The 18,060-nt window shown below is 47.5% G+C and overlaps 1 protein-coding gene across 7 annotated transcripts in view; it reads left to right on the top strand.

Moving 5' to 3' along the window:
* GRAMD1A (GRAM domain containing 1A) overlaps nucleotides 1–18,060 on the top strand; it is a 54,938-nt gene that overhangs the window by 8,925 nt on the left and 27,953 nt on the right. For 2 of the 7 annotated variants that reach the window (XM_083751055.1, XM_083751054.1), the window contains exons 2-3: nucleotides 12,814–13,033; nucleotides 13,801–13,821. In XM_083751055.1, coding sequence (XP_083607181.1) covers nucleotides 12,920–13,033; nucleotides 13,801–13,821 — 135 coding nt within the window. In that variant the 5' untranslated portion in view covers nucleotides 12,814–12,919. Of the gene's footprint in view, nucleotides 1–2,837; nucleotides 2,895–12,813; nucleotides 13,034–13,800; nucleotides 13,822–16,717; nucleotides 17,874–18,060 lie in introns of those variants that run through there. The other 5 variants (XM_083751052.1, XM_083751053.1, XM_083751056.1 and 2 more) reach the window with 5 other exon arrangements.

Genomic DNA, 18,060 nt, shown 5'->3' with positions numbered 1-18,060 from the left:
TTTAAAAAACATTGCAGTTAAATTGGGTGGGCCCTTCCTAGCAAGTATGGATGGCATCTGTCTATATATGGAGACAATGGAAGTGTGTGCCTTTGGAGGTGAAGTCAAACCATCGGGAGAGTTACAGCACCTGCTGTGGCTATAGAGACCGATACGGAAGAGACATGTTTTGTTGCAGCGGGGGCAGATGAAAGTGTTTGGCTGCAAGTATACATGCAGCAGTAGGCAGCAGCTGCAGTGCCACAATCAGTGGGTGGTTGTGAGCTGTCCACTGTATTTTTAGTGTCAGCATTGGTAGGCCCTCTGGGGCTCTGGGCTAAGGTTGGCATATCTGTGCTGCAGTCACAATAGTCTGTCTCGTCTGCCAGGATATCCTGGGAATTGTACTTGTAAAGCTACCTGAGTTGTCAGCCGCCACCACATCTTGCAATAGCAAATCCCGTAGTTTTTATCTTTGAAGGTGACCCAGAAACTACAACTAATCCAGAATGTGGCAGCTAGACTGGTGACTGGAGCGGCCGCCAAGACCACATAACACCTGTCTTGAAAGACCTACATTGACTCCCAGTACGTTTCTGAGCACAATTCAAAGTATTGGTGCTGACCTTTAAAGCCCTAAACAGCCTCGGTCCAGTATACCTGAAGGAGAGTTTCCACCTCCATCGTTCTGCCCGGACACTGATGTCCAGTGCCGAGGGCCTTCTGGAGGTTCCCTCACTGTGAGAAGCCAAGATACAGGGAACCAGGCAGAGGGCCTTCTCGGTAGTGGCACCCGCCCTGTGGAGCGCCCTCCCACCAGATTTCAAAGAGAAAAATAACTACCAGACTTTTAGAAGACATCTGAAGGCAGCCCTGTTTAGGGAAGCTTTTAATATTTAATAGACTATTGTATTTTACTATTTTGTTGGAAGCCGCCCAGAGTGGCTGGGGAAACCCAGCCAGATGGGTGGGGTATAAATTATTATTATTATTATTATTATTATTATTATTATTATTATTATTATTATTATATCTGTGTGCTGTCTGAAGAAGTAGGAGCACAATCTAGTTGTAGAAACGTAGGAGAAACTGCCTTACGCAGGGTTTCCGACAAGTGAGTCCCAATCCTCCCTAGAAATGCTGAGGATTGGACCTGGGACCTGCTGTGTGGATGCCCTAGCAATGAGCTGTGGCCCCGTCCTTTGTCTCTAACCAAGGTTGCAGCTGATAAACACCAACAACATCCTTCACCTGAAGCAGCAGATCGAGAGCACCCTCATTCAAAGCTGCCTCTTGTTTCTTGTCTTCCTCTCCTGCACAGCCCTAATCTTGAATGCTCCTCTTAATCCTCAGCCTCATAAGAACTCCAGGTCTCACCCCAGCCCCCCTCTTTCCCTCTCCATACGAGCTCTCCTCTGTTTTGGTCTCTTCCCCCTGCGCTTCACAGCCGCGAGGGGCAACGTAACACCAGCTTTCTTTCCTTTTCTCCTGGGTGAAAACTGTTAGGCAAGGTATCCCTGTTCAAAGGCAGTGTCTTCTATCCGCTCCCATAAGGCGTAAGTGAATATCGATGAGGCAGCTATTTATTCTCATCACCCAGGGGCAAAACAAAGAGGAGCCATGCTGCCATTTATTCCCAGGAGGCAGCTGGCTAAGAGCCCTGGGGAATATTGTGGAAATAGCACTTGTGGGTTGCTAGTTTCCTAATACTATTCTGGAAGGCTTGCTCCAGTGGCTGCAACTTGGGTTTTTGTCCCCCTTCCTCTTATAACCAGTGAGGCCACCAATGAATCTTCCCCTAGGGATGCCTCAGAATCAACACAGGCAGCCTTTTCTTTGTCTGGATAGAGTTGCAGGGCAGGGGTGAGGTTCATAGAGAACATAAAGAGTCCTGCTGAATCAGAGGAAAGGCCTGTCTAGCCCTGTCCTTCTGTTCCCATGGTTACCAACCCAGATGCCTATTTGTAGTCCACCAGCAGGACATAGGGACACAGGAAGCTGCGTTATTGGCCTGTCTAGCTCAGTGTCGTCTACGCTGATTGGCTGTGTCTCTCCAGGTTCCAGGCAGGGGTCTTCTCCATCCCTACCTGGAGATATATGGGATTGAACCTGGGGACATTATGAATGCAAAGCAGATGTCTGCCTGCTGAGCTGCATGCCTCCCACGGTTGTTCCCTAGCAACTGATATTCTGAGGCATGCTGCTTCCAATGCTGGAGGTGATGTGTAACCATCGTGACTAGTAGCCTTGTAATCCACAAATTTGTCTTAACTGCTTTTAAAAAAAAGATGTCTAAATTGGCGGCCATCTTTACATGATGTGTAATTAGATGAGGAGGCAGGCTGGCATGTTTGTGTATCTTCTGCTGTCCTGGTCGCATAGACCGATTGTTGCACCATTTTGCTCTGCAAAATGCAACTAGGGATGCATACACGCCATAAATTTAAAGGACACCAAAATCATGTGCCCCCCCCCAAATAATCATGGGATCTGCAGTTTGTTAATTAAGGGTGCTGGGAATTGTAGTTCTGTGGGTGATAAACTACAGACCAAAGATTCTTTGGGGGAAGAGATGTGCTTTAAATCTGCTTCAGATATATGGTGTATATGGTGTGTATGTTCACTGGGACTTATGTTCCCTCAGCTGGAAGTGGGTGCATTCTTTCCCTCCAGAGTCTGCAGCTGCGGGTCCTAGATAAGGCCAAGCAATGGTCCATAGAGAAGAAAACAGGGTCAAATGGTACGATTGGCTGAGAGCCACAGCCCTCCCACATGCTACCCAGAACTTGGTGTTCTGAAGTGAAATTCAAGGACAAACAGGAATTAGGAAGAATGACTTGACTCTTCAGCGCATATTTTGACAGGTTGAATTTATGCAGTTATTTTATTTGGGAATATACAGTAATGAAAAGTGGGTAAGAATTTTTTAATATACCGTATTTTTCGCCCTATAAGATGCACTTTTCCCCCTCCAAAAATGAAGGGGAAATGTGTGTGCGTCCTATGGGGCGAATGCAGGCTTTTGCTGAAGCCTGGAGAGCGAGAGGCGTCGGTGCGCACCGACGTCTCTCGCTCTCCAGGCTCCAGGAAGCTATCCGCAAGCCTTGCACGCCCGGAGGGAGTTCCCCCGGGCGCGCAAGGCTTGCGGGCGGCAGCTGGCAGCGCGGAGCACGGGGCGCCCTCCGGAGGACGCCCCGTGCTCCGCGCTGGTGTCGGCAAGCCTTGCGCACCCGGGGGATCTCCCCCCGGGAGCGCAAGGCTTGCGGGCGGCAGCCGGCAGCACGGATCACGGGGTGCCCTTCGGAGGCCACCCCGTGCTCCGCGCTGGTGTTGGCAAGTCTTGCGCACCCGGGGGATCTCCCCCCGGGAGCGCAAGGCTTGCGGGCGGCAGCCTGCAGCGCGGAGCACGGGGCGCCCTCCAGAGGAAGCCCCGTGCTCCGCGCTGGTGTTGGCCAGCCTTGCGCACCCGGGGGATCTCCCCCCAAGAGCGCAAGGCTTGCGGGCGGCAGCTGGCAGCGCGGAGCACGGGGCGCCCTTTGGAGGACGCCCCGTGCTCCGCGCTGGTGTTGGCAAGCCTTGCGCACCCGGGGGGCCCGGGGGGCGCCCTGAAACAGAGGGTTCCCCATGCTGCGGACTGTAGCCTGCCGCCTGACGCGCGGGCGCCCTGAAGCAGAGCGCCCCTCGCGCCAGGCAGACATGGGCCAGCCCCACAAGCTCGGGGGACAGCGGGGAGGCGCAGCACCGCCATCCCACTGTTCCCCGACCTGGTTTTTGGGGAGAAAATAAAGGAAGAATTTTTTTCCTTTATTTCCCCCCCAAAAAAGTAGGTGCGTCCTATGGGACGGAGCGTCCTATAGGATGAAAAATACGGTAAATAATAATACTGATAGTAACAACTATTATTAAGAATGCATGTGAAAAGCAATGAGCACTTCCTAGGGATGCTTATGAACTATTTGTGTTGTCTAGCCATTTCCTTTGCTGTTGAAGGTGGGATTCTATATTCTGGTGAAATTTGGAATTTATGTGCATTTACACAGGGTTCCCCCCTGCAGAGTTGAGAGCACTTCAATTTAAAATGAAGCACTTAAGGAAGCGCACAGGTCTGTGTGCTTCTTGGTGTCTGAATCTGACACCCTATGAGTCGTACAAGGGCATGGTCCAGAGACCCGCTACTCACAGCAGCCTTGGCTGAAATTAAGCAGATCTGGGGCTAGTGTGTGCCTGCCTGGATAGGAAGCCACCACGAATCCTGTACGGAGGCCTCACTCTGTCTTCATTGGAGGAAAGTGATCCAAAACTTCTGGCAGTCCTTGGTGGTTTGGCAAAATTTGTCCTCACTAAGATTCTGCTCTCATCCCTGAAAGAGGGGTGGGCTTTTTCTCCCTGACATCACCCTGAGTTTTAGGGCTGGGTTCATCCTTCTTCTCCAGTTGTCAATTGGTGATAATCACTCTGGTACTGAGCCTTCAGCCCTAGTCTATACATGCCACAGAATGAAATGTAAGATCCTGAGATGGCAGGGTGGAATGGGCCACTTCTCACTTTCGGTGGGGAATGCCATTTTTTGTATGGTAACCCGCTAATTATAGACAGGGCACCCATGGGCACAGTGACACCCATGGGGATTTTTCCCTGTTGCTACAAAGTCTTTAAGCCCCCATGCTGTTGGTGTCTACCATTTTTTCTCTTTAGAAAAGTAAACAGAGCTGACTAAGGAAGTTGGAAAAGTGATACTCTTTCCCATCTCCTTGTTCAACACATATGTGCCTTTCAAGGCTCAGATTGATTCTATCAGATGTATGCAATTTTTACCAAGACGATCCCTTGGAAGAGTGAAATGTGTTAATGTATTCTTTCTTTCTTTCTTTCTTTCTTTCTTTCTTTCTTTCTTTCTTTCTTTCTTTCTCTCTCTTTTGCTTTCTCTGGGGTTTCATCTGAGGTTGAGGGGAAGGAAGTGACGAAAACTCGCTCAAAACCCCAAAACTGCCCAAAGGTCCGAAAAACTTTACAAGCTTGGCTCTAGAGCATTGAGGAACAAGTTAAAAAACATTGGTCCCAGTGCAGATCCTTAGCATCTGGCTGGCTACTGTGGAAAACAGGTTGCTGGATAGACCTTTGATCTGATAACAGCAGGCTTCTTATGTTATTATATATTTCAAACAAGACTGCTTTGGGCAGGGCATCCAGTACCATTCTGGACCTGATCCTGTTGTCCTGGGTGGAACACTTAGGTGTTTGCTTGGAGACTTAGGTGTGACTGACTTAAAACAAAACAAAACAAGGCAAGGCAAATGCAACGATGCCACATTATTTATACCAGTCATACTTTCAAGGAACCCTTGATGTTTTAAACACCCACACTGTGTGGAATTGGATAGAATATCAGATTTGAAGGTTGTAGGGGGAGCATACAAACAGGAAGGGGGTGTAATGGGTATTTGGGAGTGTGGGTGGGTTGCCAGAGACCTGCCTATACCTGGAATGGCTTTTAGGCTGGTCCCAGTAACTCCAGGGTCACTCATGTGGTAAAGGTAAAGGTAAAGGTACCCCTGCCCGTACGGGCCAGTCTTGACAGACTCTGGGGTTGTGCGCCCATCTCACTTAAGAGGCCAGGGGCCAGCGCTGTCCGGAGACACTTCCGGGTCACGTGGCCAGCGTGACATCGCTTCTCTGGCGAGCCAGAGCCGCACACGGAAACGCCATTTACCTTCCCGCTGGTAAGCGGTCCCTATTTATCTACTTGCACCCGGAGGTGCTTTCGAACTGCTAGGTTGGCAGGCGCTGGGACCGAGCAGCGGGAGCGCACCCCGCCGCAGGGATTCGAACCGCCGACCTTTCGATCGGCAAGTCCTAGGCGCTGAGGCTTTAACCCACAGCGCCACCTGCGTCCCTCCACTCATGTGGTAGCAGTGATTAAAAAGTTTCACTAAATCCCAAATGCCAGGCCAGCCTAATTCAATAAAGCTTGATGCTGATGAGGGGCATAGGATGGGCAATTGCACATTGCAAAAAGGAAAAAAAGAAAGGTTTCAACATAAATTTTCCAAACTTATTTATTTGTCCTTTTATGTCGTGCTTTTATCTTGTACTGCCCTGAGATCTTTTGATAAAGGGTGGTATATAAATTTAATAAACAAAATGAGCATGAAAGAGGTTTAGTGATTTGCACATGCAAGTTGACGTGCATAGATAGATAGATAATACTTTATTCGGCTATAAGCCCACAAGGTAAAACAAATCAATAGATAAAATAGCATTTTACAATCTAAAATATCAACTAAAATATTTCAACGCCTAATCTCCTTCACATTATTTACAATCTCTAGATGTACCGTGTTATGGCCTTGAGGATAAAGATGGTGCATAGAGTTTACTGGATTTTTAATAGTCATGCAGCATTCCATGAAGTCTTTTATATGAAAGAACTGAAATCAGGAATCTAGCAACCTGTAATGTTCTACAAGAGTCAATGTCCTGGAGTAGATAAGCTAGATGTAATTCAGGTGGTTTAGCAGCAATTTCCAGAATGATTGAACTCAGGATCCTTGATCGGGGAACAACGTATAAGGGGCAATTAAACAAGATATGATAGAGGGATTCTATTGATTTGTTGTCACATGCGCATAAAACAGAGGTTTTACCGTTAGAAAATCTATTGCTCAGCACATTTGAGGGGAACACATTAAATCTGGCTCTAACAAATGCGAATCTATGCGACGCAGCCGATAAAGTAGACAGATATCGAGGTATCTGGGACATAGATGTAATGCCCTGATTTATCGGGGAACATGTACCTCCACCTGTAGTAAGATTTTGTTGACGTGCATAAATGCAAATTTAGGATGACTTGCTGCAATCTAAATAGAAACACAATGCACCTCCCCATAGCGGGGAAGTCTGTGACCAGGCGACCTATGTGTCTGCTACATCTACGCACAAGTGCTTGCTGCTGATGGGCGACATCCTGCTCTCCCTTCTTAGGGTTCTTTATGTTTAAACCAGACTCTGTTTAAATAGAAGTGTGCCCTTCAACAGCCCTTCAGGTAGCAGGGTTGCCCCTTGTAAAATCAGACACGTGGCATCAGACACAGTGATGGTGAGGCCCAATTTTAGAACAGTGAAAGGAATTGAAACTCAGTTCATGGAACCCAAGCGGTGTTTGAGAAGGGACTTGCCAGGATATGCACATGTCGGGGGAAGGAGACCAGAGTTTACACCTCACCTCTTTGGGCAGAGAGCCAGGGGGCTCGGCTTTGCCTTGGCTTTTGCCTCTTGTCCTGGTATCAAAAACATCGTGCTCTTTTCTTGGAATCCACTATAGGCATAGAAACAAATACTGATTTCGGAGGTTGGGGGACTACAGGCTGGCCAGACAGAACTACACTCTCTGAAGAGGCTGGGTGCCGCAGGAAGAGGATAGAGAAAGCATTTGGGACAGCCATCCTCCCAAACACTGGCCTGTGTGTATGTTTCCCCCTGCAGCTGTTCAGTGCAAAGCAGCCACCTGCTGCAAGGGGCTGTCCGGGAAGGGCAGACAGAGGCGGGGTTTGTGTGCATGCGGGTGAGCGAGGGCCAAAATAACGGTGTGAGCTGCGTAGCCCAAACAGCTCTGCAGATCTTTTTATCTTGCTCTTATCTTCTTTGGGTGCCCTTCTCTTTCTGCCTTTTTCTCTCCCCCCACACCCTGATTTCTTGTTCTCATGAATTTCCCTCCACTCTCTTTCTTTCTTGCTCTCGTTTGCACCAGGACACAGGGCAGATCCTTGGGTGGCCGGTAAGTTCCTTGCTGGATCGGGGCAGGTCTCTCTCTCTCTCTCTGTATGTGTGTGTGTGTGTGTGCATAATGATAAGCGTGGAAGTGTGAGGAAACATGTCTCCTGAAACCACCACACCCAGTATCCTGGCGCTGCCTTATTCCCAGATTCCCAGCCCTTGCTGTTTGCAGATTGTCGCAGAACCTGACATTGCCTCCAATCGCATGATACTGGTGCCTGGCATTCCATGCAGCAGAGCGGACAGAGTCTGAAGCTTTGTCTGGGCAGGAACGGATTCAAATCTCACTCGGCCTTGAAGCACAGATAGTAATCTTGATCTGGCTGCTTCTATGTTGGCCTCATCCACCTCAACAGGGTTTTTGAGAGCCTGAAATGGGAATGCTCCCATTGGGTGTGGGATACAAGCTCCATAACTTGGATCCCTTATGCTGGCCCTGTAGACAGTGAACCACAACTACCCTGTCTGCAAAAGGAAGGTAGTATTAGCCATTTGTGACTTTCCGATGGCTTGGAAAGGAAAGGAACCAGCTCTTTCCCAGTTTGCCACAGCTTCCTTGCTACACGTAGACAAGTCAAACAAACAAACCACTACAGTGGTACCTTGGGTTACAGATGCTTCAGGTTACAGACTCCGCTAACCCAGAAATAGTACCGCGGGTTAAGAACTTTGCTTCAGGATGAGAACAGAAATAGCGCGGCGTCAGCGGGAGGCCCCATTAGCTAAAGTGGTACCTCAGTTTAATAACAGTTTCAGGTTAAGAATGGACCTCCAGAACGAATTAAGTTCTTAACCTGAGGTACCACTTTATTTGCTAGCCTGGCCCAAATTAAAAAACTTCAGATTTCCCAATTCTTCCACATTTAGGAGGTGGAGTTTTGGTTTATCTTTCCTTTATCCTTGTTTTATTCTTGTTGCTTGCTAGATTTATGATTGAAGAGGTACCAGGGGTGAACCTGTAGCCCTGCATGTGTTGTTGTTGGACTACAACTCTCATCTTCCTTGGCAATTGGCCATGCTGGCCATGGCTGATGGGAGTTGGTGTCCAACAGCCCCTGGAGGTTCCCCATTCCTTTGGTACAGCTTATGGGGCGTCCACATGGGTCAGTCTCTTATTCTGTTTGGTTTTGTCTTGACCAGTTTCAGCTCTCTACTCTTCCTTACTATAGCCCTAGCACGGATTAAACTCTAACTCTTTTGGCAATCCTCACAGAACTCTAGCCCAATGGTTGCCATTAATCTGATTTGAATTAATTTTATAATGAAATGATTTTAGAAAGTTGTATTTATTTTATTGTTGTTAGCTGCTCTGAGCCCGGCTTTGGCTGGGGAGGGCGGGATATAAATAAATTTATTATTATTATTATTATTATTATTATTATTATTATTATTATTATTATTATTAAATTAACAGTTTAAACATAGGTTGTGTTTGCCACGCAGCACATAATAAATAAGCCTCAGACTATTATGATCACTCTGATTTCAAGGATGGTGGGGGGAAATGGAGTCCAGCACAAGCCTACATGTGCATTTGCTTGGAAGTAATTCCCATTGTGCTCAATGAAACATTACCCCTAGTTCAGCCTTTGCCAACCTTGAATGCCTTCCCAATGTTTTGGACTACAACTCCCATCAGCCCCAGCCAGCACATCAGGTTGGCAAAGTCTGCCCTTGTTACTGTTCAGGATTCCATCCCTAAATGAGATGGTGATGCACTTTAACCCCTTCCTTTTATTCACATGCTCATAATTATTAAAGCTAGGGCTGTCAATGGAAGAAATAATTTTGTAAAAACATGTTGGGCAACTTAAAACAGCCTCCTGATCAATGAGGCTTCATTGTTATTTAATCATAATTCATCTTTATTTGAAATGAAGGTGATTTTAATGCAGCTCCTTTTAACTACCAGCTCTCTTTTAGAAGAATTATTTCACTCAAGAGAGAATGCTTCTTCTATGATGATGCTTTGATATAGTCATGCACCGTTGAAAAACAAATGTCCCCCCCACCCCCCCGATTGCTTTATTCATGAGCAAATTTTGCAGATTTAACTAACGTATTTATCAGTTAACGCTTTTATAATCGTTCAGTTAATATTCCTCCAATGAAGTGACAGCCCTAATTAAAACAAGAAAATTTGCTTGCATGGGAATATTCCTTGATGTGATGCATGTTTTCCTGTGATCAGGGTGTCCTGGTTTCAAATCCTTGCTTAAGTCATGAGCTGTCAGAGCGGCCTTTGGCAAGTTGTATTATTTTAGCCTCGGTTCCTTATGCCTTTGCTTACAAGGCTGTCATGGGAGTAAATAAGACAATTGCTGTAAGGCACTCTATGCCAAACACTTAAAAGCACATGACTTCCCCCAAAGAATCCTGGGAGCTATAGTTTGTAAATGGCGCTGGGATGGTAGCTCTGTGGCGGGGGGGGGGGGGGTAAACTGTGGTTCCCAGGATGTTTTAAATGCATGGTTTGGATGTTCCATAGCTTCACTGGTTCCGGTGCTCATAGGTGAGTGCAGTGGCTTATGTCGCTAAAACAGCACGGCCCATTCACAAGATGAAGGTATCAGGTTTGGGGGAACCCCACAGCTTGTAGAAGCAATCTTCAAGCGGGGAGAACACCTAAACGCTGCTGGTGGGGTTTCCAAAAACTTCCCAAGGGGAACTGAGCATGCTCCAAGGATACACGGTACATTAATGACCTGATTAGCAGTCATACTGTGGGTTTTTTAAAAAACAAAATGCCAATTGTAGGGGGCTGCAGAGCTCATGGGGAGGAGAGGTTTAAGCCTTCTCTCCTTGATGTAGTCTTGATTTTAAAAAATCACTGCTTGCCTCTGCAACAATCTGCATAAGGAAAGACATTTTCCCATAAGGCTACTTGCTAATTTGAGGAGGGCAGGTTTTTTTTAAGCAAGACTGCAACTGAGAAGGCTTAAAATGCGCCTTGTGTGCTGTGGTGTTGATAGCTATGCATCCCTGTACATGCCTAATTTTTGTTTTTTAAGTGCATGTCATAATTGCTAATCATGGTTATAGAACATGTGGCAAAGGAGATTATTGGGGGGCATAACCCAGATGACCGAATGGAAGGAGTAATAGGGTGGAACAGGAGTAATCGACGCTACAGGCCTCGCTTTTTGATTCATTATAAAATAATTCTCTTGGCATGTCCCGGAGGCCACTGGCAAACATTCGTCTTCCCATCCTTCATTTCAAAGGCTTTTCACAGGACCTGCTCACACACGGACATAGATGGGAGCCCAGTAGGAACAGTAACAGGGGGGGGGGGAATCCCTTTCCCCATGGCTTGTGGGCAGTATGGATGGGGAGCCAGTGTGGTGTAGTGGCTGGAGTGTTGGATTAAGACCTGGGTTCTAGTTCCCACTGAGCCACGAAGCTCACTGGGCAACCTTGGGCCAGTCCGTCTCTCATCTTAGCCTACCTCACAGGGTTGCTGCAAAGATAAACTGGAGGGGGGATAACTACACTGTGGTAATAAGCATGGATAGTCATATACACAACTTCCTTTCACTCTTTCTTTTTTGGAGGAGAAGACCTGTACAAATTGGGTGTGGCCTCGTATTATTTCGTACGCCGTGGATTTGGGAAGGAGAGTATCTGGTCCGTTATACAAACTGGGTCCTTAGCTGAGGGTGGTTTGCCCACAAATCTGACTCCAGTTTGCTCTTCACTCCCCTTCTGAGTGTCTCTTAGAATCTCTGGCGTTTCCTCAGGTGACCTGACTCTGGGATTAGGATCCTGTTTCTTCTCATGAGCTGGGAGCTTTCCTGTTTACATTTCCTCTGCTCTAGTAATAGCTTCTGCCGGACAGGAAATGAAAAAACAAAATCAAGAAACCCAACTTGGAAATTTGTTAAGCTGCAGAGAGGGTTTCTGTGTCTTTAAAAGTTCAATAGTACAGAGAATATGGATTTTCCTGTTACAGGGTGCTCCAAGACGGGTACTCTTCATGCATGGAAAGCTCCCCCCTTTTTTTTGTAACATCCACCAGGTGTCTTTGGCATCAAAATACCAGCCTGTATTTTTTTGCTCATTTAATCTGGGTTATATGCTTTCTGATGAGTAACCACAGTGCTTTTTTCTGGGGGTACGCAGGGATACACATACCCCTAAACATTTTGTGAATCTTTGTACTTTTGTCCATTTACTATAATTATTTTTCCCAATTTGAACTATAAAATGATGATTTTGAGTCAAAATGAGAGTACCCCTAAACATTTTTTTAGGAAAAAAAGCGCTGAGTAACCACCACCACAATGTGTTGCCAGCAACCATTGAGATATTTCTCAGTGACCCGTTTGCCCCATCTCCCCAGTCTGGAAGCATCCATAGTTTTTCAGTGATGGGAGAAACTGAATGGCGGCAGGTTGTTGGTTTTTTTGTATCCCAGCAAGATATGGCAGTGGCTGCAGCCACCTTGATGATGATGCTAAGCAAGCCTGGGTCTGCTTAGAACTCCTTTGTATGCCATCTTGAGGTCCATGCAGGACAGGTGGGAAATAAATGCACTCAATGATTCTTGTTATTTAGTCATTTAGTTGTGTCTGACTCATCGTGACCCCATGGACCAGAGCACGCCAGGCACTCTTGTCTTCCACTACCTCCTGCAGTTTGGTCAAACTCATGTTGGTAGCTTCAAGAACAATGTCCAACCATCTTGTCCTCTGTCATCCCCTTTTCCTTGTGCCCCCAATCTTTCCCAACATCAGGGTCTTTTCCAGGGAGTCTTCTCTTCCCATGAGGTGGCCAAAGTATTGGAGCCTCAGCTTCAGGATCTGTCCTTCCTGATAAATACAATTCAGTTCTCCGCAATTCTTAAAGACACAGGTCCTCTTAGGGGTTACATGTGAGCTGGATGTTGTTTGGAGGGTGAAAGCAAGATAGAGGGTTAGAAGGACCAACGTGGGGAATGCTTTGTATTAAGGCAAACACGGCATAGAGATCATCTTGAGTTTTGTTCCTGGGCAACTTGGGAACGGTAGTGTTTAAATTGGGGCCTTGGCTCATCATTGTCTCTCTGCTTCCTTCCAGCACAGGCACCACATCCCCACGTACGACTCCAAGCAGCTCCCCGTCTCTGAGGAAGCGCTTGTTGCAGTTGCCGCCACGACCTCCTCCAGAGTTGACCCCGGAAGCCATGGTGGAGAAAGGCTCAGAGAATGCAGCAGAGCGGACCCCTCAAGCAGTGCACCCGCCCAGCACCCCACTGAACTACCCCCTCAGTGGGCGCAGCTTCATCCGTAATAACAAGGTAGAATGGGTGGGGACATGTGTGGCGAGAGATGAGAGACGGTGAACCTGTTTGGGGAACTCTGCTCAGCTTCTGAGGCTCTTCTTAGGGTGGCAGATCTGAAGGAGGTTTGGTTGGTGGAACAAGGGAGAAGGCCTTTTCAACTTGAGCACCCAGATTATGGAACAACCACCCATGGGAGGTGCCCCCTTTCAGACACTTAAGGTTTTCTGTTTCCGCTGGCATTGTTTAGTTGACCACTGTTTGGTTTTCTTTTAAAATTATTAGGCTGTATTTAACTAGCATAAACCAGCGCAAGGACTTCTGTTAGCACAAAGTGGCTTCCCCCTGCTCCTCTTCATACACCAGAAATTAAAATACTAAAGTTAATTACATCTTATACCTGTGTAATGAATACTTATGTAATTAAAATTAATGGGCATGCATAAAATTGAACATTGGCCCTTTCCTGATTGAAGCCCACCCCTCATTGGCCCTGTTTTGTCCTCCCACTTTGTGTTTTTGTCTGTCCCTGATGTGTCCTTGAACATGTTTGGATGGAGGATAGAGAGGGGTGGGCAACTGTGTGCAGGAATTGCCCTACTGCATAAAGGCAAACTTTGCATTAGTTAATCTGCCCACTTTTGCCTGTGTCACCGCCGGCCACTGGCATGTGGCCCTTGAAATGTTGCATGGAAGGGAATGTGATGCTTGGGCTGAAAAAAAGTTCATCACCCCAGGTTAACATGTGGCTTACACTAACTCTCTCTCTCTTTTCTTTCTTTCAGAAAATGCAGAGCTGGTACAGTGTAAGTTGTTATTTTTGTTCTTCCATTGGGGTGTACACAAGAATAGAACGCCTCCAGCTTTGGGCCATTAAGAAGCTATTAAAAGTGCATAGCAATATTGCCAACGTATGAAAAGGCAGGCCCTTCTGGTATCCATCCAAAAAGAGAGAGCAGGAAAGGGCACGCATCTCAGTTCACGGCCTTCATGCCACTTAAAGTTATTTGTGACTAAAGCTGCGCACACACTGTAATTTTAAGACACATGACTTCCTCCTAAGAATCCTGGGAATGGGAGTTTACCCCTCAGGGAGCTGCAATTCCCAGCACCCTTAACCCAGCAACAGTTCCCAGGGTCCTTTGAGGGAAATTGTGTGCTTTTAAATGTATAGTGTATACCAGGCATAGGCAACCTCGGCCCTCCAGATGTTTTGGGACTACAACTCCCATGATCCCTAGCTAACAGGACCAGTGGTCAGGGATGATGGGAATAGTAGTCCCAAAACATCTGGAGGGCCGAGGTTACCTATGCCTGGTGTATACGTTTGTAAGACTGCAACCCTAAACACGGAGTTTATTAAGAAGTAAGCCCCAGAGCAGGGCCAGCTTCTGAGTGTGTGTGTGTGTGCGTGCCTCAGGATTGCACGTTGGAGCCATATTTCCAGAAGTGAATATCAACACAAAAAGTTGTTGAACTTTTTTTTGCTGATTTTCCAAAAATCCCCCCCCCCCCGGGATGCTAATTCTGTCATTGGGAAATCCATCTGTATGAACTTTCTCCCTTGTGCTTGTTTACTGAGAGGTTTGCCCTATTAAGTTCAATGGAACTTACTCCCTAATATGTGTGATTAGGATTTCAGTCCAAAACCTTTGGAGTAGTGTGGCCAGCATTTCATGGGTTTGCTTTCATGGTTTTACTTCCTCCACCCCCACTCATTACTATTTTTAAAGTATATTAAAAAAAAATAAAAACCAAGGCATTGAACAATAAGATAATTGAAACGTCGTAAAACTGCAATTACAAAATCATAGAACACTGTACACATGGATCAGTACTGAGTTACATTAATCCTATGAAAAGTCCTTGGCGATACAAATACATTTCCAGTTGGTGATGAAATATCCGGATGGCAAGTGCTTGGTTTCAATAGGAACAGTGTTCTCGATCCCTGGTGTCACTGCGCCAAAAGCCTTGGTTCACAAAGAAACTCTACGAATACTAAGTCATATTAAGTAAATATTACCGTTAAGTAATATTTACTTAACGACGATTGTAGTTCCTTGTCTTATGAAACTTTTACGGCCACTCTAAATGTGACACTGTTCACACAAACAGCAATCGAAATATTATTTTTTAAAAAATAACAAGCATTGCATTGGTGGTGATGGTGGGGAGAGGAATCTAGATTTGGGACCCCAGTGGGCAGTGTTGCAGTGAGGTTATTAAATTAGGTCCTAGCTGCCCCATATCATAAGCCATCCCTGTTGGATGTCTGCCCTAAAGCCCTGCCCTTTTGTGCCCTGTTGTGGTTCCTATCTGAATCAGCATCTTGCATCCCTTCATCCCTGGAGCTCCTGTCAACAACCCTGTGAGGTTGGTAGGCAGAGAGGTTGCTGTGACTGGCTCAAAATTCACCCTGTGGCCCTTCATGACTGAGTGGGGATTCAAACCCGAGGGAGGGAGAGGATATTCTGGAACCTAAAAGGCAGTGTAGGAAATAAATCAGTGCTTTAAACTGGGAGTCTATTTATATTCCCAAACCATGTTTTAATCACGATGAGCACTTTTTTATAGACCGCAGGCATGGGAATAATCTGAGTATGTAAACAAACAAATGCTCCTTGCAGTTGGAAACCTAGCACAGCAGGGAAGATGACTGGCTTAGAACCTTTCTGTCTCATTGATATGGTAGATTTCTAGCTGTGGCATATTCCTCCCCCACTCAAATGTAGGGACATTAAAATGTGAGGTGTGCAAATGTACCCCTGCCTGCAGTGGTACAGCCCTCTCCCCATTCTGCTCCATGAGCAGATCTGGCTAGTCTCATTGAATGAAATGCACAAGCATTTGAGGGGTGGCAAAGGGGAGGGGCAGTGCTTTTTTCGGGGGGGGGACACGCATACCCCTAAACATTTTGTGAATCTAAGTTTGGCCTCATTGAGGGGCAGTATTTAAATAAGTAGGAAAATGAGAGTACCCCTAAACAAGGTTTTAAAGAAAAAAAGCACTGGGGAGGGGCATGGCTGGTGGTGGGGAACAAGGTTTAGCTAGACAAGACTGCAAGATGGCGCAATCTTATCTCTTATTCCTCCTTCCCCCAATCTTATAGGTGTGTATATATATATATTTCCCTTTCTGCTTTGGCAGCAAGCGTAGAACAAAGAGCAGCGGATGTGGAGGGCATGGCCAGGGAATCACAGGATCCTAGAGTTGGAAGGGATCCTGCGGCTCATCTAGTCTAACCCCCTGCAATGCAGGAATATGCCGCTGCCCCATACGCGGATCGAACCCGTTTTGCCATTGCCGCTGCCGAGTTTCGCACCTAAACTTTTAATCGACGTCTTATTTTTTTCTTATCACTCTTCCTACTTCTTTGGGTAAGCTGCCCTGGGAACCTTTCTAGGGGGCGAGATAAAAAAAAAAATCCTTCGAGCGAAGAAGGCAGGCTCAGCCTCGGAATCTTGTTTTCAGTACCAAACCGACGGGAATCTAGTACAGTAATACGTAGGGAAAGACCAAGACGGTGTCTCTGCGCACGTGCAGAGCGTGAATCCCTCGCCGCTGAGTTTTATCTCTCGGTGTGTTTTGCAATGGCTTCCGGAAGAGGAATTCTTCAGAAGTGAAGCGGTGCGCCGGGGTTGAGGCGGGCCGGCGGAGGTCGCCTCCCCTTCGCCGGGGGGCAGAGTCCCCCACGTGGGCAGGAGATGGTTAACTGCAGCCTGACACCCAGCCCCCTTTTGTTTCCTGTAAGTGACACCCAGGCACCCGTAGCCAATGGCTGGGCGGTGTAACAGGAGCTGCGGAGCTGTCCCTGGGGGAGGCCTCTCCGCGTCTTCGATGGGCTCCAGAAACTTTCCTCCGCCGCCCTCCTTTCACTCTCCTCTGCGCCCCCACTTTTACTTCCTCCCCGGCCCTTCTGCATATCCCCCCTTCGGGATCCGACCCCTGCGAAAAAGGAAGCGCGCCCCGACCTCCTCCCGAGCACTTTCCATGACCCTCGGGGCCCCTGCGAGAACCCCACCCCCTTGCCCCAGCCTGCTCCCTCCCTCTCTCCGATCTTCCTCTTTTGTGCTTCTGCTGTTTTAACCCCATCCTTCCGCTGACACTTTGCCAGCCGCGCTCCCCGCTCTCCCCCCCCCCATTCCACTGTCAGCCCCGTTCTTGACCCATCCACCCCCGCTTTCTGTGCTGATGATATCGCACCAATCCTGCACCTTGCCTTCTTGCTGGCGCGCTGCCCTTTCTCCACCCCGCGCTGCAACCTGTCCATTCTTGTGCCAGCGCGTTTGCTGAATTTTCTGAATCTAGCGCTGCTGCTGTCTTCCTTTGCGTGCGCCCACCCTGCAACCCACGCTGATGCTGCTTGGAAACCTCCTTCGCCTGCTGCCCTTGCTCCCTGGGTTAAGACGCTCCCTCTGGACAGAGTAAGTGAGATGCCTCGCTCTTCCTACTTCTCTTGACTTTTGCTTAGCACCCCACCACCTCCCTCCTTCCTCGGTTCTGCTTCTTTACCTCCAGGGTGCGTGTAGTCGAACTACTACACCACACTGGGTCTATGTACACAGCTTAAAACGCAGCCTGGTCTTGCCTTGCTCCTCTCTCATCCTTCTACTACATCAACCCCTAAACAGCTTGGCTTGGCTGCAGTGCATTGCATTTCCTTTCTGAAGCTCTTCTGTAAGCTCTGGGGCCCTTTGTCCATCCCCTGAGGTTATCAGTTGCCACCCCCACCCAGACCCTCCACTCCAACCAGCAGGTCTCGGCAGCCTCAGATAGCAAGGCTGTGTACACACTCCTGTTTACTCTGCATCTAGTGTACTCCCACCCCAGGTTTGGGAAGTGGTGTGTGCATGAGGTTAGCCACAAGCCTTATCTATCCACCCCCCCTTGTTTCTTACGAAATACTGCATTTTGATCCATTCACCCCCTCCCCCAAACCAGCTTTGATCCAAACTGAGGAAAATAATGACCTCCGCTGTGTTTTAAGCCGCTAATTACACAGCCCCAGTGTGGTTTAGTAGTTAGAGTGCTGGACTTAAAAT

Source organism: Podarcis gaigeae (assembly GCF_964106915.1).
Source record: "Podarcis gaigeae genome assembly, chromosome: 8".
NCBI classification, from domain to species: domain Eukaryota; kingdom Metazoa; phylum Chordata; class Lepidosauria; order Squamata; family Lacertidae; genus Podarcis; species Podarcis gaigeae.
Note: the sequence above shows the minus strand (reverse complement) of the source record. Positions and strands in the feature narration are given on the sequence as shown.